Below are 24,644 nucleotides of genomic sequence, written 5' to 3'. Positions count from 1 at the left end.
AGGATAGAAGTCTATACTTCTGAGCCACTAAATGCTACATCACGTACACTAAGGAAGACTATGCACCCAAACCCCAAAATAGTTCACTATTAAGTGTGGAAATCCCAAAATTGATGAGGATTAGAAAGAGTCCTACAAAGCAAGGTGAAATGATTTTTTAAAAATAGAAATTGAGGCCAGGCGTGGTGGCTCACATCTGTAATCCCAACTCTTTGGAGGCCAAGGTGGGCAGATCACAAGGTCAGGAGTTCAAGACCAGCCTGGCCAATGTGGTGAAACCCCATCTCTACTAAAAATACAAAAAATTAGCCGGGTGTGGTGGCACAGGCCTGTTGTCCCAGCTGCTCAGAAGGCTGAGGCAGGAGAATCACTTTAACAAGGAGGCAGAGGGTGCAGTGAGCCAAGACTGCACCACAGTATTCCAGCCTGGACGACAGGGCGAGACTCTGTTTTAAAAAATAATAATAATCATTAATGAAAATAAAAATTGAGGAAGAACCAGCAGACTTGCGTCATAAATTTAAAATTCGTATTTTTCCAACATACATTTTCTACCCTGAAAAGGTACAGAGACTCAGAGTAACCATTCCACTCAAAAAATCCTCAGCGGTATTAGAAAGATGAATGAAAAAATACCCAAACACTAATCTCTTTTAAATAAAAATGTTGTAGTAAACTATTTTCAGTCATTTCATTCATTAAGCATTAGAGTGAAAGCATCCTAGCTTTAGATTTATGGCAGGAATACTGCACCTGATTTCAAAGATGCTGGGCTACAGTCCTAGGTATGGACGGTACTTAGCTTTATAATCTTCATCAAGGTCCAAGAAACTCACTTAAATCCCAGATTATTTACAGTAAAATAGGCATAGTACCTCTCGCTATGGCTGCTCAGAAAGTGAAATGTGATGACAGAGAGAAGCTCACTGTGAGCCTGTAAACTCTAATAACAAAAGTGTGAGATGGCTTTCTCACCCCCTGGAATTATAATGAGAAAAATTCTAATCACTTAGAAAAATGGTTTTCGAGTGCCTGCTTAGAGTAACTCTTTTCATTCATTTCATTGGTCTTTAAGCTCTCAACATGGAAATGATTCAACAATAGATAACAATCCTTCCGGAAGACATGGAAAACTTAAGTGGAAAATGTCACAAAATGTGAAGATGGTGAAATAGAAGGAGAATCAAGAAATAAGTGTCAGGTTTCAAAGAAAAACAACATAATGAATAACAGCCTCCTGAATTCTTACTATACTTAAAATGTAATATAAAAATTCAAAGAGTTTTATTTCCAGAAGAGCATTTCTTTAAAGTTATTATAATATACTAAATATCCATATATCAGTGAGGCAGGATTTTAAGCACTTTCTGTGTTATTTAAAAAGTAATACTAAATTCAGTATTCATGTTTGTTTATTCATCTAACATGGCTGTTCTATCTCCTATGCAAAAGATCTTAACTAAAGCAATTAAAATCCACCTTGATGTCTCAAATACATATAAGGTTTTTTTTAAAAAAAATGTCTCTTTACAATATTTTCACCCACAATCATCAATAGTTGGGTTGACACAAGAAATACAAAAAGTAATTAAATGCAAAATCTTTACATTAAAAAAGAAGAAAGTGGAAAGAAAAAAAGAACTTCTTTCTAAGGAGGTTTAATCAAGTAACTGAAGTCTACCTCTCCTGTTCCTGCTTCATTCGTATCCTCTCCTCTTCTGACGTAAAGGATTCCTGTATTTTTATTTTACCCGTTTTCTCAATCTTGTCATCTTTTCGATGTTTGCCAAACCTGTTAATGACAAAAAATTCTAACTTGTCAATATATACAAAATGAGCTTTCGTTCATTTGTGGTAATGATATGTACCCAAGGAAATGAATGTTGGCTTCTTCAAAACAGGGACCAGGTGTCTTCCGCAGTCAATAGTTTGGGTCAGGACTAGTATTTTGAATTAGATTATTTTATTCATTTTAAATTAGAACTTTCCAGAGAAAACTCTTTATGAAAATGGTCTCAATGGCAATTTTTCTTTTAGCAAAACAAAAACAAACAACAATAAGACTTGTGGTTTATCCTTATTAAACAATTAATACATCTCTAGGACTAAGTGCTAAATACTTCAGATGCTAGAGGAAGAAAGATATGCATTGGAGTGGGTTTTGCTTGGGACCAAAGAATGATAATCCACAATCATCTAGTTAATAATCTCTCCATAAATAACTATTCTTTATTTTCACAGCCAGGCTGATTGGAAACATCATCATAGTTTAAAAACTGACAAAGAAGGCCATGTTTGCAAGGTTTAAAGTACAACGGATAATTTACACTGCTAGAATACTTTGTGCTTTAATTAAATTCAAAGGTTTAAGGTATTCTCATCAAACACTCTCCTAAATGGGATGAAAAGCAATTGCTGAATGTAGCATCTTGGACTTGGAAATCTACATCTGATCAAAAACAAACACATGGAACAAACCCATGATTCAAAAACAGTCCAACAAACTTCTGCAGATGGGTGCTGAGCTCTTTAATAAAACACTAACATTATTCTCTTCTGGCATCCAAAATATCCCAGAACCCTCCAACTTGGTATCAATTCCTTTCCCAGCTCTATTATTTTTCTCTATAAAAGACCACGTTGCCTGGAATGCATGCACTCTATATCTGTAAGCAGTCTTCATCTGTAATGCATTGGTCACCAGATGTTTCAAAAAAGAAACATTTTATAGACAGTCACACGACTAAGCATTCAGAAATAATTAAAGTATATTGAGTATTTCTTTCAGAAGAATAACGGGAATCTGGCTTACTGTGACAATTTCATATCAAAAAAGAGGGCCAGGCCCAGTGGCTCACACCTGTAATCCTAGCACTTTGGAAGGCCGACGCAGAAGGATCGCTTGAGCTCAGGACTTCAAGAACAGCCTGGTCAACATATAAGACGTCATCTCTACTAAATATCAAAACAATGTAATATAAAGTAGCTATAATCCCAGCTACTCCAGAGGCTGAGGCAGAAGTGATCCTTCTGCCTCAGCTTCTGGAGTAGGATCACTTGAGCCTGGCAGTTTGAAGCTGCATGAGCCATGATGGTGCCACTGTACTCCAGCCTGGGAAAAAGAGGGAGACCCTGTTTCAAAAAAGAGAGAAAGAAAGAAAGAAACAGAGAAGAGTAAAGGGTCCCAAAGTTGACATAAAAGAGAAAAAATTATTTCTATTAATGTCTTTTTTTGATAGCCTAGATTTTTTTATTAACAGAAATCTGATTTCAAATACTTGTCTACATATGAATTAAAGTATATGTGAGCATTCCTCATATATTGATTAAAATAACACTATATTTGAAAGGGGTTTATAAATATGGAAAGTATTCTTAAAACGTTAAAACAGAAAAAAGTAAGACACCACCATCACTTCTTTAAAAATTACATACACTACATGGCAATCAAAACTGGCTATAAATTAACTTTATAAGGCAAATCTGTGCTTAAAATTAAATTTTTGATCACAGCAATTTCAAAAAAGAAAAAGAGAAAATTCTCCAGAACTTAAATCCCAAATCTGACCACGTTTCACAAGGTGTAAAATACATATTCTGCATTTAAACTAAAAAGTACAAAACACTAATAATTTGCACTATTTTTGTCAATATATCAATAATGCCTCAGAATTATGCACAATCATGGGCTTTCCAGGTGAATGAATAAGTGAAAGAAAAATTATTAAAAACTGATACATCTCAGGAGAAGTCAACATCTAAAATATCACATTCATTCATCAGATGAAAATGTATTGGGCATCTACCATGCATGCAGGGCTTATTTGGGACACCCAGTCTATAAACAGTAAAGAGAGCACATTAGGTCATTTCAACTTCCATAGAGCTTCGACGGCTTATCTTTAGGAAATGTATTAGCATATAACACATCAGAGTGCACAGTGCTGAGGGGGAAAGCAAAGCAGAGTAAGGAGACCGAGAGTGACAGGGAAGAGGCTATTTCATGATGGAAGATGGCCTCTCTGTTAAGTCCCCATGTGAGCAGAGATCTGAGCCTGAAGGAGTCAGCCACGTTGGCTGAGTCAGCAAGGCAGAGGAGCAGGCAAGTGCGAAGGCCCTGAGGCACAGGCAGGCTGAGTGTCTTTGAGGAATGGCAAGGGCAGTGACAGGGCTAGAATGGGAAAAGGCAAAGAGAAGGCAGCAGGAAAGGAAGTAGAGTGGCAGCAGGGGCCAGACCATGTGGGTTCTTGTTCACCACACAGGATTTTGGACTTTACTGAGATGATGTGAAAAACACGGAAGGATCTGGAACAGAGGAGCGGCACTGGTGACATTCTAATGATCCTGGATGCAGTGTGAAGAAAGAACGCACTGCAGGTGCAAAGCTGAAATCAGGGAGAACGGTCAGGAGGCCATGGTGATGAACCAGCTGGCAGTGGAGGAGAGCTCAGTTTCTGGACATATTTTGACAGCAGCACCAATAAAATTTGCTAATAGGGAGGTCATAGATGTTAGGGAAAGAGAGTCACTGATGACTCCAGGGTTTAGCCAAGCAACTGGAAGAAAGGAGTTGCCGTCCAGAGAGATCTACAGAGCCAGGGAAGGAAGAGGTTTGGTGGACTTGGGGGTTAGGATGACATAATAGCAAAAATTCGGTGAACAGCAGGGGGCTGGATAGATTAATCTGAGTGTCATCAGATAGCATTTAAAGCCAGGGCAAGCACTTTATCCTGGACCTTCTGCAACACTGAGGCATCTCAAAGTATAAAATGTACTAAATCCTAACTTCCAGAAAAGTGTAAGTTCAAATTTTAATACATCATATTTACTTATAATGAGGTATTCCAAAAGGTAAATCATTTTAACCATTTAGTGTTTCTGTTCATAATTTTCAAATGATGCAATGTTGCCATATTGACTTACTGGTTTTTAAGACAGCGTGCTGACTCACATTCCTACATTCCAAATGGTATGAATACAACTCTGCATCGTACTTGAGAAACACCATGCAATGACACAGAGAACAACACATTCTCTATCTGTACCAAAAGGTATCGTTTAGTCTTGTAAGAAATAGTGTACATATGCTCCTTAAGTTAGTAATGGTGAGGAAAGATTTGTTGATTTGGCATGTTTTAAAACAGTTTAGATATTTTCAGCCCAAAGCTAATGCTGAATTAATCAACTATGTCAAAATCTTTTTAGAAAACGGTATTGGTCCTATATTGCAAAGAAGGTTTCAGTTTGCTCACCAAGTCTCATATATATATAGAGTCAATCAACCTTCACCTTTTTCTCTTAAGTACATATGACATTTTTAAAAGAGTAGAATCCTGATTCATACCTAAGGATTGCATATTTTCCCATTGTGTTTGATATCGAAATATTAACTAGTTTCCTACACCACCCCCTAATCACTGGAATAACTATTTTATTATTTGTAAATGTATTACCAAGCTGTTATAACACACTTTCCTTTTTCAAGAGTATAGATTTGGCCACACGCAGTGGCTCATGCCTGTAATTCCAGCACTTTGGGAGGACAAGGCAGGCAGATCACTTGAGGTCAGGAGTTCAAGACCGGCCTGGGCAACATGACAAAACCCCGTCTCCATTAACAATACAAAAATGAGCTGGGTGTGGTGGTGCATGCCCATAGTCTCAGCTGCTCAAGGGGCTGAGGTGTGAGGACTGCTTGAGCCTTGGAGGTAGAGGCTGCAGAGATCCATGATTAAGGGTGAGAAACCTTGTCTCAAAAAAAAAAATACAGATTCAAGATTAATGTATGAAAATTAAAGAAACCATAGGTAAAATGTTTATAGGTAAGTATTGGACATTTCTTTCAGTAACTGCTTTAGTTAATAAGTTATGTGATTTCTTTAAGGTATAATATAAAATCAGAGCACATTACTTAATAACTGGGGCAAAAATGGATCACTCAGTTTCATGACAAATGAAATAAACTATAAGTAAAAAAAAATACCAACCATTCTAAAATGTGAAAAAGAAAAAAGTAACTATATCCATATTTACCCTAATAGCCAATATATTCTACTGTACTTCTTAATTTATAGTTGCTTAATTCCTAGAAAGGGGAGGCAGTCATTGAAAAATTTCACCTATACATATACTCCAAGGTCAGTTTCACAGCTGAAATTGGCAATCAGCCAATGAAGACAATCAATAGCAAAATGCTCAAAAACCTGGAAAATATTAATTATTTGTATGTTATCACTTTTTAAAAGCCATGGATGAATGTCAGATGGGCCACTTTCTAAGAAACAGTATAGCTGAAGAGATACTGTGCTAATTGTCTATCCAGCACCAAACACATTCTGAGCACAGAATAAGAGTTTTGCAATCTGCTCTGACCAACTCACACAAAGGTTTAGAGAAAACTCTACTACCCAGCAGGTATGAGGCTGAAAGATAAAGTGGCCACCTACACTGGTACCTCAGGAAGAATTTGCTAGTCATGCATTAAGACATATTAACATAGGAGAATGACTTTTTTTTTTTTTTGAGATAGGGTTTCACTCTGTCACCGTGCTGGAGTGCGAGTGCAGTGGTGCAATCCGATCTTAGCTTACTGCAACCTCCAAGGCTCATGCCTTCCTCTCACCTCAGCCTCCTGAGTAACTGGGACTACAGGTGCGTGCTACCTACGAAGCTCAGCTAATTTTTGTATTTTTGTTAGCAGAGATGAGGTTTTCCATATCGTCCAGGTGGTTTTTTTTTTAGATTTGAGACATAGGCTTGCTCTGTTCACCAGGATGGGGTACAGTGGTGTGGCCTCAGCTCACTGCAGCCTCCACCTCCCAGGTTCCAGTGATTCTCCTGCCTCAGCCTCCCAAGGAGCTAGGACTACAGTCTTGCACCACCACACCTGGCTAATTTTTGGATTTTTAGTAAGGCAGGGTTTCGTCATGTTGGCCAGGCTGATCTCAAACTCCTGGCCTCAAGTGATCCACCCACGTCAGACTCTCAAAGTGCTGGGACTACGGCTGTGAGCCACTGCATCTGGCCGGACCTTAAAAATAATAAAGTTAAGTAGAGGGATAAGAAGAAAACACCTTTCAAAAGTTGAGAGAAATGAAAAATTGCTTAGATGCTTAGAGGTAGTGCTGCTTTGGGAGTGAAGGTACACTTTTAAAAATGTCACAACTCCACCAAAAACTCTTCGCAGAAAGAGGCAGTGGGTGAACCCTGTTTTATTCAGAGTAGAATTGACTGTAACGTGTCTTAAAGGTATGGCTTTCTTCATAAAGGACACAGCAATGTCTTTATTCAGCTAAAGTAATCTCTAACTAATCTGCTAAATGGGTTTTACGATGACAGGTTACAAATGAGATCACTGCTGTCTGTCCAATCAGTCACATGTACCATTACAGTCAAGAATGATAAAACCTACACTCGATGATGAATGGGGAAAGCAAAAAGCAAACAGCACAACAACAAAGGATGGCAACAAATTCTACTGTTTTTATAATGAAATAAACATCATTGAAAAGTAACTACTGGTAAGAATTTCCTTGCTATTAAAACCATCATTTTGTTTTCAGCAAAGTAACATAATTATCTCTGCAGTATAAATACCACTGAAATATTTTACTATTTAAATAGTAATATTTCTACTGCTACCAAAATTAGAGGTCTTTAGAAAAAAAATTACATGGAGTGATAATGCATAGCATCCTGCAATAAATAAAAATACAATTAGTTTTGTACTGAACGCATTTTTCCTAATACCATACTTTGAAACATGATACAATGTTTTTTAAGAAAAAAGTCTTAAAAATCTGCTGCCATATTTAAAAATAGATGAATAGAATATCCGGAACTAATTATCTTGTAAGGTTTAAGAATAGTCTTTAAAATAAGATTTTTTTCCAAAAACCCCACTGAAATGTCACCTAGAAATCCGGTATTTCTCACTGCTAACTACCAAGGTCTTTGTGTCTAAGAAGTCTTTGCTATATTATATGTCTTTTTACCCAAAGAAATTTGTAGATTATGTGATTCTGCTTGGCTGGGGAAGAGAATTTAAAACGAATCAAGTATGAATCAGTGTCAGCCATCAGAAGCCACACACCCTCTGCAGATGCCCAACTCCTGCGCTGCTGTGGTCAATGTCGTCACTAGTTCAACGTTCTGCCTGTGTCTGCCCCTCATTTCTACGTTTTTGCACTATCACATGACCCATTCTGTCCTTTTCTTCAGGAATTCATTTTTTCTTTCTGGAGCCTTCCTGTTGTTTCTGAAGACCATGTGTTTGTACAGCCATTACATAACCTGTCTTTGGCCACGACCAGCTGTGGTAACACTGTCATTTGTCCTAAAGCTCCTTGAGAGACACCAGCTGCCCTATGAGCTGGCCTCAAGGCCCTGCACAGCAAAAGCACATGCCCTGTCCTGTGTCATTCCTGCATCTCAGTCCAGTTCTGGACCCAATAGTCACTCAAATCAAAGCAAACCCAGGAACTTTTAACATCACTCCTCTATTCCTCTGAGTCATACATCTCCTAAATGGCTTTTGATCCAAGTTTCTCTGGAAAACGTTTTTCAATTGATTCTGGACTTTTTCCACATTCTTGGTGCAGAACTAACTTCCCTCAACCCATTACCCTGGTCTCTAACACAATAACAAACTTATTCTTGCTTAAAGTCCTAATAGGCAATTGCTCTAGATTTTATCCAAAGAAAAAAAATCTAGCCATCTATCTTTGTAGATTATCCTACGGCACTCTTGTTCATGTGCACTGAAGACGTATGTCAACGTTTCTGAAAACCAAAGATTACAAATCCCACTACAAGCTAGGACAAATGTTCAACTCAGCTTGTAGCTAGTTTAAAAGGTCTTAATTGGTCTGAACTTGGATGCACCTAAGGGAAAATGAAATTCCAAGACCTATGAAGTTCACTTTGTGTAATTCCTAAGTGAGACATAACTATGCACTTGTTGAATGTTCTTTTGATTCTTTAATGACACTTAGCTAGAACGTATTGAATTCTTATTATGTGCTTTTATCTCATTGATTCCCACAACCAGCATCCAAGATAGGTGTTATCCTCATGCTTAAGGGGAACCTCAGTTAGCACAGGGGCTTGACGGATTTGTCAGGTCGTACAGTGAGTGGGTAGCAAAGCCAGAATTCATACCCAAGACACTGTTTACCATACCCAGACACCTTGTAAGCTTTAGGAACCAAAGACAGAGACTCTATGCTCTCATATTGAGAGCAGCTGGTTAATAAATCTATGTTTAAATGAATGAGATAAGACTGGGTGTGGTGGCTCACGCCTGCAATCCCAACACTTAGCGATGCCAAGGCAGGGGGATCACTTGAAGCCAGGGATTTGAGACCAGCTTGGGCAACAGAGCAAGGCTACCCTCTCCACAATCAATCAATGAGTAAATCTTGCATTGCAGGTGGAAATTAGGCCCAAAGGCCTTGGTTCCTGAACAGAACTTATCTCTGAAGGCCAGGGATTTGAAGGCAAGGTCAGGAATTGCTCCTATTCATTGCAGAGGATCAGAAAGACTGCCCAAATACCCAATCACAGGATGCTGCCAACCTTTCTAAATGCAGTGACACTCCAAATGTCAAAATCATCTGTGCTGGCATATGCAAATACTGTCAGGCAACAGCAGAAGCACGTCAAACTGCCCAAACCCACTCAGAGGAAAAATAACAAGGAATTCACTGCATGCAGTTATCATGTGTAATGATGTGCTCATGGATTCCGGCCACATTTTTTGTACTTCGGCCTCCATTTTACAAATGGGAAAAAGAAAAAAAATAAGTCACTTGTAATATGTCCTTCTTGTATAGGATCTTATATATTTTAGTGACATTTTAAGAAATCGCTACCATGAAAGAGTACTGATTTGCTCGGCAGTAGACTGTGGCTGTGGCAATGCTGGGTGAATCAGGGAAGAGGAGGTTGATTATGAAAAGCAGAAAGCTCCTATTTAGGCAAAAAAGCATCTTGGTAATCAACAATAATGAGAAAGGAGCCTTAGAAAGGGTACATGATAACTTGATAGTGCTTTTGTAAGATGGGATGCAGTTTTAAGTTGGTGGAGTTTGGCAGAGGTTCTCTTTAAAAGGAAATTCACAAACTTGAGAATAATTATTTGACTGTTTACTTTTCATCAGTGCCAGTCTGAAAATATTTAATAAACTAAATTTGTATTGCTTGGCATCTTGGGAAAAAGAGGTAACTTAGTTATTATTTTTCTTAAAAGAAAAAGCAGCTTCTACTTAACCAAGCCAGAACAACCTTTAAATGTGCAATGCAGCCTTAATGAATAACATATCCCTTTCAGGACTCCCATTATATGTCTTTATAAGGGCACTCCTACTCCAGCATAGCCTGTGTTAGCTAATCAAGGATGCACTGATATGCCTCGTAACCTGACACTTCAGAAATCCCAGAAGGATATGGAACAAGGAAATATTAAAGCAATAGTTGAGGAATTGGAGATAGAGGAAATAAATGAAACCCAGCACAGAATCAATTTTGACTTTACAAACTCCAAAGATCTAAAAACCAAACAAACAAAAAACTGTGGGACTCAAACATAAAGAATTAAGAGAAATAAAAGCAAACACAGTAATCCTGCAAAACACAAGATAAACACACAAATCACTGAAATAATATATATAATCTATACTTAGAAGCATTCTAGTAAAATGAAAGAAGATGAGTGAAAGCCTATCTTAATTATGATGCTGAAGCTTTTTGGACATCAACTAGCTCATAGACCAGAAGACATCATTTCTGTAGCAAATAAAGTCCTTCTCTGTAAAAGATACACCTTTGTTTGATGCACTTTATTTTTTTCAAATTATATCCACCTAGGTAATCAAACCACACGAACCTCATAACCCCAAATACCCAAATGCAAATAATAAGCAAATTATATTTCTGTTTCCCGCAACTAAATTGACTTTATTATAAAATATAGACACACATACATATATACGTTAAATATAGTAAGAGCACAGAAGTCTGATTTTTCTAAATGCTTAATTTGGCATTGAAATCAGTCATGTCCACTTAAAATGATTTTGAGAGTGCCTTTCACACAACTACTTCTGTGGATCCTTTCTTTATGACTATACTCCTAATGCTTGCTCTGTTCATTTTAATGCATTATTGTTTCATAATACAATACTACAAATTGCAAATTACATTTGGCTCAAGGAGTGATTATGAAAAATTCTATCACTGCTGCCTTTGCTCGAATAACTCTGATAATAATGAGAGATTGATTGAGCTTTAAGCAGCCCAAGTGATGAGAAGGGTCAATTTGAACATTTCTATTAAGCTTCCTTTGTTAAACCCAACACTTTGCCAGGTCAGAGGCAAATAATCATACCCTACATCTGGTTACCATGGTTTTCCTTTTCCTAAAGCAAGGAAACAATTTAGTAAGTGGCACTGCCCTGAAGGCAGTCCCCATAAGAAATGCTAATGAGGCCTAAGTCACAGAAACACATCCGTTTAAAAGGGCACTTGAAGGAAGAAAAAGGAGAAGGTAGAATGACATTTCACTACACACCTTCTTCTAGGAGGACAAAGAACAGGGGTATTCAGTAACTAAGATGGTAATTTGGGTTGCCATCTGCCCATCTAATGCTCAAATGGCTACCCAGGTTGTAAATGCTTATGAGGTGGTACAAACACAAGCACAAGGCAAGGATATCTTTTCTGAGTTAAAAACGTCCACCCTCGATTAAATATGCATTATGATTCAAATTCTATGTTTCAACTACTGATACGAAGTGATGTATGAACATATGTTACAGCAACTGAAACACTCTCAAATATTTTCTTATCCTTGTATGCTCATAGGGCAGATTAAAGTTACAAAGACAGACAAATAACGTGATCATTAAAGTTTAGGGGTTGGTGGTGGGGGTAAGCCCCAGATGCTTTGCATAGCTTCTGGAAACTTCGACAGATTGAAGCTTCCCTAAAGATCTCATTATCTGTAGAGTTAAGGTGTCCGTCAGCACTTTTTTCTGTCGATTATAGGAAACGATTTCTCAATTCACATTTCTTAGCGAATGCGCTCTACAGAGTAAATTAAGAGGTGCAAATTTTCATTTATTTATCTTTAAGTTGATTCACATATTCAGATTCTACATTAGGGAGATGATGTGTTTTTAAGGCCCAATAAAGGGCTCTATGGACAAATTGGCAAGAATCGGAGACTACATCTAATTCTTAGAACAAAATAGAAAAGATTCCCACAGACGGAGCAGGTTCAAGTCAAGAAGCAAACACCCGCCGTCTACCTGTGCCACAATGCCCCTTTAAAGAACAAGGGACTAGAGGTCACGTATTTGCTTAAAGTTACCGTCTGTGCAGCATGCCTGTATCCTGGAGAGATTATCACACAATTTTACAAACGTGGTAGGTCATAGCTGTAATACCAGCACTTTGGGAGACAGAGGTGGGAGGATCCCTTACGATCCCTTACAGAAGTTCAGGACCAGCATGGGTAACACAGTGACATCCCACTTCTACAAAAAGTCAAAAATTAAAATACACATACAGAAAATGATGATGAGACCTCAAAAAATGTCAATGGCTCTCTTCCAGAAAAGATCCTTCATTCTTTGTGCTGTGGTTTCTCTCCACCAGGATGTATAGCACTAAATATTATTTATGACTCAACTGTGGTTAAGAAGGCAGTTGGAACTAGGATCCAAAATCCTGGGGTGGTTTCAGAAATGGGGCAACAAGGGGTCAGAACAAGGAGAAGTGTTCATTGCCTCATCTCCAATCTGCACGCTGCTCATGTGAAAGGGAACACGAAATTCGACAAATGTCAGACCACCACATCCTTCCTTATTTGACCAAATAGTTCAACAAGTTTCCAAATATATAACTTGTTGATTTGTGCAATGGCCTGGAATTCCTCTCGTCCCATTTCCATCTTCTGAGAACTGTCACATCTGCACTGCCTGCTCTGTCGTCTCAGTCCCTAGACTGGCTCGCTGGCAATCACAAGCAAGGGTGAAGTTCTGGGGGAAGCAGATCCTGTTTATCCAAGACAGCATCCCGGAACTGAAGGCAATGCTACCAAAATCAGTCTCACTGTTCCAGTCTCCCCCAGTCAAGAGCTGCTTTTGCAGGATATTATTACGCTGCTTTTCCCTGGCTACAGGTGGAAGCTATCTTCTCTAAACTAGTGTGTGTACTCATGACGTATTAGCAAAACTCACTTCACTGGGGACAGTACGTACACAAATCTCAAAGGGTACAAATAACTGATACATCTTTTTTTTTTTTTTTTTTAGCAAAGGAGCTCAGAATCTCTATTCAGGAAATGATTCAGGCATAATTAAGCTAAGGGCAGAAAACCCTGTGAAAAAGAACTTAGCAAACAACATGAGTGGACAGATATACCCCGCCTTAAAATTTCAAAAGCCTTCCATACTCATTCTTTCATTTAGTTCTTAAAATTAAATGTGAAGAACAGGGAAAGAAGGAAACCCTGAGGTTGATATGTTTAAATGCCAGAGGCAGTGGGGCAGGGTGGGGCTGAGCTGGGCTGGGTTGGGCAGGGAAGGCAAGAAAGTCTAAATCCCAAATTCTCTCTACTAAAGTGTACTCATCTCCCTCTGATTTACCTCCGCTGCTTTCAGTAACTACATTCTTCATTTGGATATGTTTTAAAATAAGTTACTGACGACCCAACTATTAGCCTCTGCACATAGAACACATCGGACTATAGACGGGGCCTAGCTCTGCCGCCCAGGCTGGAGTGTAGTGGTGCAATCACAGCTCACTGCAGCACTGAACTCCTGGGTTCAAGCGAGTCTGCCACCTCAGCCTCTCCAGTAGCTGGGACTGCAGGCACTTACCACCACACCCAATTAATTTTTAAATTTTTTTGTAGAGACGGGCTCTTGCTATGTTGCCCAAGCAGCTCTCAAGCAATCCCCTTCTCAGCCTCCCAAAGTACTTGGATTACAAGCATGAGCCCCCATACCTGGCCAACTAATTACTTATTACACTAAAATTATATTAAAACAAACTTTTAAAAAGATCACTGTGTAAGAATCTTTAACTAGATTGTAAAATACCTGGATGTGGGAAATGTAACTTGGACTCTTAAACATCTACCAAAATGCATGATGCGGTATTTCTCACCTCAGAGTAACCATCAGTACAGGCTGATGGTGGATGAGCTTGAAAGTATCAGATGGAAAAGTATCAAAGTATTCTAGTAACTTACCTGAAGGTCGATGACTCAATTCAATTACAAGTCATCCATGGCAGTTGAGACTGGGCCAGGTGACCCCTTGTCATACAGGGCTTTCTGATGTGTCACAGCCTCTAACCACTAGATTCTAATAGTACTCTTTCCCTACTTGTGATACTCAAAATGTCACCAGACACTGGAGAACATCCCCTGGGGGGCAAAACCCTGGGGACTGAGAGCCACTAGACTAGGGTGTAAGACAAACTACTAGTTCCCGGTGTTACCTTCATTATTCACCAAGAATAAGAATGAGAGGATGCAAAGGACAGTGATAGGTGTATGTTCTTCACTTTCCAACACTCTACGTATTTCAGGACTGCTTCTGAAACACTGAAGGAAGTCTCCTTCCACTGACACGGTTAGGGCTGAACACAGATGACCATCTAAGTCCCAGAAGACATGATTCAGCATGCTAGAACAAGAATACTTTGCAGGGGCTGGGCGCGGTGGCTGACGCCTGTAATCCCAGCACTTTGGGAGGCTGAGGCAGGTGGATCACGAGGTCAAGAGATCGAGACCATCCTGGCCAACATGGTGAAACTCCGTCTCTACTAAAAATACAAAAATTAGCTGGGTGCCACTGCATTCCAGCCTGGCGACACAGTGAGACTCTGGCTCAAAAAAAAAAAAAAAAGAATACTTTGGGGGATGTTTTCAAAGAAATCACAAGAGAGCTGGGCACCATGGCATGTTCCTGTAATCCCAGCTACTTGGGAGGCTGAGGTCAAAGGAATTTGAGAAGAGCCTGGGCAACAGAGCAAAACCATCTCTTAAAAACAAACAAACCCACTGACCCACAAACAAGACTTACAAGACTAAAAAGACACCAAGGTCAGTACAACCAACATGAAAACACCATGATAAACAGCCTCACTGAGCCTGGGCGCTGTGGCTCACAACTGGAAGTCTAGCACTTAGGGAAGCCAAAGTGGGAGGACTGCTTGAGCCCAGAAGTTCAAGACCAGCTTGGACAACACAGTGAGACCCCATCTCTAGAAAAAGATACAAAAATTAGCCAGATATGGTGGCACAGGCCTGTCATCCTAGTTAGTCAGGAGGCTTAGGTGGAAAGATTGCTTGAGACCAAGGGTTTGAGCCTGTGATAAGTTATGATCACGCCTCTGCACTTCAGTCTCAGTGACAAAGCAAGTCCCTGTCTCTAAAAAAATAAATAAGTAAATAAGAGCTTAACTCCAAAATCAGAAAGACATGGGGTATGTGATGAGTGGTAACTGGCACTATTAAATTATAATAAAAATACTGTATAAAAAATAGCAGTAGCAAAAGATAAAATGCAATAGTGTTTAAAACACATACACACTGCTGGCAGAAATCATCACTGAATATGTAATAGACACTATTTCCTAACAAAAGTATCTAAACATTCATCTCCTCCATTTCCAGGTAGCTACTCTAGTCCGCCTCAGTTTGGAAGCCCATGACCATTTCAGTGGTAGAATTTTCCATCATTTGTGATCTGTTCTGTGTCTTTTTGGTTAAATGAAAATGATCTGGCCAGTGGTGGCTAGTCTTGGCCAGCAGAGTCAAGCAGGAGTGGACCGCAGCCCAGAGTTACAAAGCAGCTGCACTTCCAGAGGCCTGAGGCCACTTGGCTTCAGAGCAGTGGGCTGGAGAGGCAGATGCTGCGAGCTGGCCCCCAACATCCACCTCTTCTTTCTCCTTACCGCGAAAACCCTGATGTGGCTGGGAGAGGAAACGCACCTATCTGAGATAAAACTACCTTCCCCAGCTTCCCTTGAAAACAGGAACTAAACATGAAAACAGTAAAGAGCATGGCCTCTGGAGCCAGAATCCTGGGTTCAAATTCCAGCTCCGCCTCTTCCTAGCGCTACGCTGTCAACTGGCTGTGAGGGGCAACTCATTTAACCTCTTTAAACCTCAATTTCCTCTTTGGTAAAATGTAACCATCCTCACAGATTTATTGTGAAGATGAAATGAATTATTCATCCCTGTGTGTTGGCACATAGAAGCACTAAATAAATATGAGCTGTTTATGATCATTGTTATCCTTCATTTCTGGTTCATAGAAACTGATGAGTGACACTTCTGGAAAAGACCCTGAGGAAGAAGCTGACTTAGCTAGAGTCGTCACCCTGAGGTGACACTGGGGATAGACATACATGTTAAGACACTCGTGTTTGTAGCAGCCTTATTACAACAGCTAGTGCCCATCGATGGGTGAAGAATGGATAAACGAAATGACGTATATACATACAATGAAATATGACTTAGCTTCAAAAGGAAGGAAATCCTCACACACACTACAACCGATGAACTTTGAGGACATTATACCAAGTGCAGTCAATTAACGGCAAAAAGACAAACACGGATTCAACTTATATGAGGGAGCCACAGGAGTCAAATTCATAGAGACAGAAAGTAAAGTGGTGGTTTCCAGGAGTTGGGGGAGAGGGAAATAGGGAGCTAGTGGCTAAGGGGCACAGAGTTTGTTTTGCAAGATGAACGGAGTTCTGGAGATTAATGGTGGTGGTGAAGTGCACAACAATGTGAGCACATTTACTGCTGCTGAACTAAATGGCTGAAAAATGGCTATGATGGAAAATATTAGGTATATTTCAGCACAATTTAAAATGACGACAACAATAAAATACAGATTAAGGATGGCTGAATAAAAAGGAGGTGTTGACGTTGATAACACTCTGAGGCGACCATAGGATTTTTGGGCTTCCAATCCCCAGCCTTATTTTAAAGGAAAGAAAAGAAAACTCTGGCTTAAGCCACAAGTATCTGAGTCTGTGCTACAGCCAAGACAATTTCGTACAGATTGAGGCGTGGAGATAAGCAAGCAAGGAGTGTCTGCTTTCATCTATTTGGTTTCTCAGTGAGACAAAAGAATATATTCTTTGCAACATCTCTGGAAATGCTCCCATCTTCACATCAATACCTAACTTGTTCAGTCCTAGTTCCCAACAACTGATTCTGTCAAGATGGCCCCCTCAAAGCCAACCCACAGTGGCCAACAGAGTGCAGGGAGGAGCCCAGTGCCTCCCAAAAGGCTAAGAGCAGAACTAATTGAGACAACTGCAAATAAACACCAATAGATATTCAGGCCAAGGCTGCTATTCCAGCTGACAAAGACTGTCAGTACTGAAAACAAAAGGAAAACAGCAATCCATGAGTCAGAACTGATTTTCGTTTTCTCCTCATTGTTTCTGATGCTATTTGGGTACGCTCCAGTTGGTGATGGCTTCACGCACTTTCTATTATGTTGGCTGTTAATAAGTGCTTTCTCTCTAATCAGATGGCTGTCCACCAGCTGTGTATACAGACAACGGTGGAAGACACTTCTAAAGAGAGAGGTCCTTTTCCTTTGCTGACCAGACTAAATGGAAATAGGATAAAATTCTGCTTTCGTGACTCCGAGAATGTCCATCTTACAAGATAAATAACGTTTAAAGAAATTCTGTCAAATAGGAGTGTAATCAAAAAGTAAAGCATAGAACTTTGAGAATAAAAGATAATAAGACCTGCATGTATAAAACTAATTTGAACGTGGGAACTTCTGAAAAAGGAGTTCTATAGGAAAAATGCTGTATAAATTTTTCTGTTTGTTCATTAAAATCGAGAAAGATCTAAAACCTTAGTGGTAACCCATTTAAAGACTGTAATGGTATCTAACTATTACCAATATTACCAAACAATAGCTAACTGGTTACATGGTCTACTTTTTTAAAAATAATAATTAATTCATAATACTTTATTACTGAAAATACAATAGAAAATCAAAATTGTGTCACAGCAGGAAATACGTGTAAGTCTACACTTTCCCGGGAAATACACTTTCAGAAACAAATTCAGTTAAAATGGTTTTGGGTGCAATACGCAGAGTACATAATACACAGAATGGCTCATGAAATTAAAAATGCATGTGTAACAATAAAAAGTTTGCATTAATAGTTTGAACATACCAAGAACTTGGTATGTCCCTTTGGATAGACAAGAAAGATGGATACCGTTGCCCTGAAAAACAAGATATCTACAAATCATAGTGTATTAGAAGTTTTTTGAAGTCATGGGAACAGAAGCATCCATGAATCTTAGGAAAACCCAATCAGGGCACGTTGCTAGTGGGGACTCCTGATTATGTGTTATAATGGTGAAATGTCACAATATTTTAAAACAATATTGGAAAAGAAAAGCTTCCAAAAAAAGGTAACTTTGGCCTGGCGTGGTAGCTGATACCTGTAATCCCAACATTCTGGGAGGCTGAGATTGAAAGGATCACTTAAGGTCAGGAGTTTGAGACCAGCCTGGGTAACAAAGTGAAACCCCTGTCTCAACAAAAATAAATAAATAAATAATTGTGCATGCCTGTCAACCCCAGCTACATGGGAGGCTGAGGCAGGAGGTTGCAGTGGGCCGTGCTCGCACTACTGCACTCCAGCCTGTCCAACCTGGGTGACACAGCACCCAGGTGGGGTGTGCGTGTGCGTGTGTGTGTTTAAAGGTGGGGATGGAGGCAGTGTTAAAGCTTGGACTTTGACAAAACAATTTTCCTGACTATAAGTTCTTTTCTTGTTCTGTAAGCATAAGAGAAGACTGGAACTAGGTAGCTAATTTAGAGTAGCTAATGCCACCAAGATCCTTAACTCACAGGCACCTCTGGGAAGGTTGTGTTCAGCAGGACACCTCCCCACACACAAGAGAAAGGCAGAGACAGTGAATGACAGTCTCTCACCACAGAGAGTAAGAAGAGATCCCATGGGCAGCAAAATCAATCACCAAATTTATTTTTCCTGCAACTTCTGTTAAGTATTTACTTACAAATTAATTCTTCATATCCTAAAAGCTACAATCCTTTGTGAAAATCTGCAATTAGGATTCATGTCACCTAAAATGTCATTTCTATTGCTCAAAAACTATGGAAATCTGGCACAGGTCTCGTGCCTGTGTTTGTATCACAGTGTCAGGAAAAATGCTTCTTAAAACAGGGATATGCAATGTTCTTAATTTGAACAAGCATTAGCATCAGAGATGACGGCCACACCCACATCATATGGAAATATTCAAGTATATCACAGAGTGCTGGGTAACCCTTCAAAATAGGTCCAGTTGACACCCACTGACTAATCACTCCAGGTAGCCAAGACCAGGAGGACTTTCTGACCTCAGCAGGAAAGATGTTGACACATCATTCTAATTAACTAAAAACACATCCTTGTTTTAGCGGCTTTAGTGACGGCACTCCTCTGATTTTCCTCCTCTCTCTGCAGGGGCCTCTTCTCAATTACCAGCAGCTCCTTCCTCTGCCCCACCCCTGCCCAAAGCTCCAGGGACATGCGAAGGGGCCTTAGAACTCTCTCAGGCCGCCTTCTATCACTTCTTCCGTCTACATGCATGTCCCAGACAGCCCCCTCACTCACACTGCCATGGTTTCTAGCACTACCTGACGTTTCTTTGATTTCCAAATCTCTACAGTGCCAGCCCTTCCCCCTCATCAGTTACCTCCATGCAGACCTATCACAGGCACATCAGATGCAACATGTCACATGTCCTCCAAATACGACCGTCCTCCAGTATTCGTTAGTCAGAGTGTGACTATCCACCCAGCTGACCAGGCCAAAACTGTGGCAATTCTTTCTTATTGTTCTTTCTCCCTTTTATTTATTTATTTATTTAAAACGAAAAACAAATAAGCAAGTTCCTTAGATTCTACTCGAGAAATAAATCTATGTCTCTGTCCCTGCGGCCACCTCCATCACTGGCCATGATTTTTACAAAAGCTGCCTCACAGTTCCTGGCTTTACTCTGGTCTAGCCTTTCAGTTCACTCTAAATATTGTGGTTAGAGGAATCTTTTAATTTTGTGAACACTTCAAATTTTATCAAGTCATTCTCTTGAATGGCTCTCCACTATCCTTCAGAGCAGAGCCAAGCTATAGCAAGAGTCATTCATGAGAGGCCACCTGCCTCTCCAACACCTCCAGGTTCCTCATCCCGCCTTCGCAAACCAAGAGGACTTCTGCCATCTAAACGATGTTTTTCAAATTGTGTTTTGGAACTCACTGAAGACCTGATACTGATTTAGTGGCACTTACTTACCATTTAAACAAATGAATTCTAGAATACTAGTAACAGTAGCAGCAGCTAATACCTACGAAGTACTTACTTTGTACCAGGAGGAGCGCTAAAGTGCTTTCTATCTATTAATTCACATTAGCTTCAAAACAACCCTGTGAGGCAGGTATCATTGTTATCCACACTTCACAACTGAAAAAAGTAAAACACAAAGAGGTTAATTAACTGGCCCCACATACAAGGCTGGTGAGCATACAGCTGGGATTTGAACTCAGGACATCTAACTTTAGAGTTTAGGCTCTTGGCCACCATGCTGCTGCTCAATAAAATATATCACACTGCATCACATTGAGAAGAGCAGGTATCACCTGTTTTGTGAAATGTTTATTTTAGCTATTTGTGCACATATGGGTATACAAGGTTGCAAGCTGGGATGTATTTCTTCTTAGAGATGATATCAAAAAAGTTTAAATCTCACTGATGCAAAATGTTCCTTTCTCCCCTTTGAGTTCAGAGAAAGACTCAAAACCTCTATCAGACCTCAGTTTTAATGTCCTTTTTCAGGAGGCAGATGGCTTCTAGTCTGTGCTAGGCCCATTTGTGGCAAGTTCTCACAATCTCCCTATCTCCCTTTCATGAGGTCCACAGGAGCAGGACCTACTTACTCAGTGCCTGTCATCTCTCCTGCACCCACCGCTAAATCCCCAACACCTCCAACAGTGCCGAGGATGCAGGAGGCACTCCTGTAATTATTTGTTGAATGTATGAAATGAATGGTTTTACCTCTCAATTACTAAAAACATCACACCTGCTCCATAACCAAGTTTGAAAAAACAATCCACCTGCTCATGTTTAGAAGCCATTTTTGTCAAGTGAGCAATAAAATGCTCAGAATTTATTTCACTGCCCGGGTGATTTTGTGTGTGTGTGCAAGGCAGGTAAATTTTATGTGAATGTGTTCTGCCTAAGTGATTATCAATGCTTTGCCACTGTGCTCAAAGTAAAATCAGGCAGCCAGCTGTTGCTACGTCCTAGAAGGAAAATCAAAGGAAAATTTCCATCCTGTTAGAGTACCTACTTGCAGTTGATCTAAACTTTACTTTCTTAAAACTGTTTCAGAATCAAGCTATCCTGAGATAAATTAAATAGATGTTATCACTTTCTCAATTAAGCAAGTGATTTTATTCTTGCCACTGAGTTTAAGATCTCCATTCAAAAAAAAAAAAAGGAAAAAATTTCTACTACTATAAATTTAAAAAGGAAAGAAATCTGAAATTCTAGAAATTCAGAAGTTCAACTTGGGATGTTTCCCTAATAACTAAAATCAGTTATGAAAGCAGGAATGCGATAAAAGGTCTTTTCCCCTATAATCTTCGGTTAGTGGAAATTTACAAAGGTCAGGTTTGAGGATCCCAGACAGATGTGAGTCAGGTGACGCTGAGCTTGAATAGCCCCCGCAAGGAGCAAAGCCTGGAGAGGTGAGCCTGTGGACCCTCCAAGGATCAGGCAATCGTGATCTGAGCGGCACTGACAGGGCGTGGGTTGAGATGGAGAGAAAGACGAGGAAACAGAGGAATGAGGAGAGGAGGCAAAAACTGCTAACACATCCTGAGGAAAAGAAGAATGACCTCCTAATTGTTTTCATAGGGGAAAATAAGAGGCAGCAGTGGGGGAGGTACAAGGCAGCATGCAGTAAGGAAGGGGAAAATGAGGGTGGGAACAAGAAGAGGGAGAGAATGCGCAGGACAGAGTCACCTGGAAGAAACAGAGCCAAGGAAAGAGGGCATTGTTTTGAAATCATCCTGGCCAGGTGTGGTGGCTCACACCTGTAATCCCAGCACTTTGGGAGACCGGGGCAGGTGGATCAAGAGGTCAGGAGTTCAAGATGAGCCTGGCCAAGATGGTGAAACCCTGTTTCTACTAAAAATACAAAACATTAGCCGGGCGTAGTGGCAGACACCTGTAATCCCAGCTACTTCGGGAGGCTGAAGCAGAGAATTGCTTGAACCCAGGAGGCGGAAATTGCAGTTAGCTGAGATCACACGACTATACTCCAGCTGGGAGTTTGAGACCAGCAGGGGCAACAAAGTGAGTCCCCATCTCTACAAAATTAAAAAAGAAAAAGAAAAAAAAGAATTATTTTGGGAAGAGAAGAGACCACAGACAGAGAAAGTAATAGAAGTCAAGTAAGGGGCTGGGGGCGGTGGCTCACGCCTGTAATCCCAACACTTTCAAAGGCTGAGGCTGGCAGATCATGCGGTCAAGAGATCAAGACCATCCTGGCCAACATGGTGAAACCCTGTCTCTTCTAAAAATACAAAAACTAGCCGGGTGTGGTGGTATGTGCCTGTAGTCCCAGCTACTCGGGAGGCTGGAGGCAGGAGAACCGCTTGAACTCAGGAGGTGGAGGCTGCAGTGAGCTGAGATCACACCATTGCACTCCAGCCTGGTGACAGAGTAAGACTCTGTCTCAATAAAAAAATAAATAAATAAAAGAAAGAAAGAAAGAAAGAAAGAAATCAAATAGGAACAAAATGTGAAAGTCGGGTTTAAAAAATACTAACTTCTGCATTCCAAGCTAGCAACAGATATATTTTTTCCATCACACTCACAATAGCAGTATCATGTTGCATAGCAATCTTGGCTCCCACATAGGTTTTGGGGTAGCAAAGCCTACCTGGAAGGGCTAAGAAGGCTCAGATGGTGCAGGGGAGTGTTAGGAACATGGCCTTTGAGGTTGACCATTGTTCAAATTCGGTGTGGCTCTACCACCAATTATCTTGTGACCTAGGTAAGTTAGTTCCTCTCCGAATCTTTATATTTTAGTTTCTTCATTCATCAAACAGGGCTAAAATTAGTACCTTTTAGGGTTATTAAGAGGCATAGATGGGTTACCGAACACAGGGTTCTCTGCAGTGTCCACCACTATCAACATGCAGTGAGTGCTGACTGCTAGCCAGGGTATCGGCGGACGTAAGCCACATAAGAAACAGCTTATTTTTTGCCTCAAAAAGTCACAATGAGCTACATACCACCTAACTAAATCAGAAATGGGATAAAAACTGATAATAGATAACCCTCTAAATTAGCCAAGAGGGTAGAAACTGAGAAACCCTAATACAGCAAGTAGGAAAACGCTGTAGCTGGTTTCCGTCATTTCAAAGTATCTGTTCAGTTCATTTCAAATTATCTGTTCCTCTGTATGAACGCAGAATGTAAAGTTCTTCCTTCTACTTCCTTTTTTCAAAAAAGACTAACATTGCTAGATCATATTTTCATTATAAAAGAAATGGAAGTCACAATATAAATATTATAAATGTCTTGGGAGAAGAAACTAAGAAGGCGAGGTTGTCATCAGCCTGTCAAGGCATACCTCAGATTCCAGGCCCCAGGTGTGGGCTGGGTCCTGGTGCCTCTGGAGAAACGTGTGGACACCCAGCAGGTAGTAGTGAAAGAGAAAGCCCAAGAGCGCCCCCTGTGGGCAAGGCAGAGGTTGTTTGTAAGTGGTCCATGGCTGTGGCAAGAAGGGAGACCTTCCACCCACTCATTTGCTCTGCAGCAGCTGCCCACAAAGCTTGTGAGGAGTAAAACCAGTTTTGACTTCTTTAGAAACAGAATCTTACACATCTCCTGGACCCTGATGTTTTGAGGCGTAGGCAGACATGAAGGGGCAATTTTAACACACACGCTTTGTTTAAACCTATCGCCACTCAACTATATAATCCTCAGCCTGGAAATAGGAAAATGCCCAACATGAAATACGTAAGCTGGCAATCCTAATTATCTTTTCTGAGAGTCTTATGTACTACAGAATACTTTAATCATGGCTGGGCACGGTGGTGCATGCCTGAAATCCTAGTACTCTGGGAGGTCAGGCAGGAGGATCACCTGAGGCCAGGAGTTTGAAAATAGCCTGGGCAACAAACTGAGACCCCATCTCTACAAAGTAAAAAATAAAAAAATAGCTGGGCATGGTGACATGCGCCTACAGTCCCAGCTACTCAGGAGACTGAGGCAGGAGAATCACCTAAGCCCAGGAGTTCAAGGTTGCAAGGATCACGTTACTGCACTCTAGCCTGGGTGACAGAGCAAGATCCTGTCTCCGAAAAACTTTTATTAAAAAAAATCAAAATTAAGCCAGGCACAGTGGCTAATGCCTGTAATCCTAGCACTATGAGAGGCCCAGGTGGGTGAATCATTTGAGGTCAGGAGTTCGAGACCAGCCTGGCCAACATAGTGAAACCCCATCTCTACTAAAAATATGAAATCAGGCGGGCGTGGTGGGTCATGCCTGTAATCCC

General features: G+C 40.3%; 1 protein-coding gene across 18 annotated transcripts in view; it reads right to left on the bottom strand.

Annotated features, from left to right (window-relative positions):
• PARD3 (par-3 family cell polarity regulator) overlaps positions 1 to 24,644 on the bottom strand; it is a 704,358-nt gene that overhangs the window by 172,898 nt on the left and 506,816 nt on the right. For 14 of the 18 annotated variants that reach the window (XM_021665196.2, XM_021665198.2, XM_021665202.2 and 11 more), the window contains one exon: positions 1,682 to 1,792. The exons of the other annotated variants lie outside the window; for them this stretch is intronic. In XM_021665196.2, the coding sequence (XP_021520871.2) occupies positions 1,682 to 1,792 (111 nt within the window). The remainder of the gene's footprint in view (positions 1 to 1,681; positions 1,793 to 24,644) is intronic. 18 annotated transcript variants of the gene reach the window in all.

This window comes from Aotus nancymaae, unplaced genomic scaffold, assembly GCF_030222135.1.
Source record: "Aotus nancymaae isolate 86718 unplaced genomic scaffold, 86718_ANA_hifiasm-v0.15.2.pri h1tg000077l, whole genome shotgun sequence".
In the NCBI taxonomy this organism is placed as follows: Eukaryota; Metazoa; Chordata; class Mammalia; order Primates; family Aotidae; genus Aotus; species Aotus nancymaae.
The sequence above is the reverse complement of the archived record's forward strand: the minus strand, read 5'-3'. Positions and strand labels throughout refer to the sequence as shown.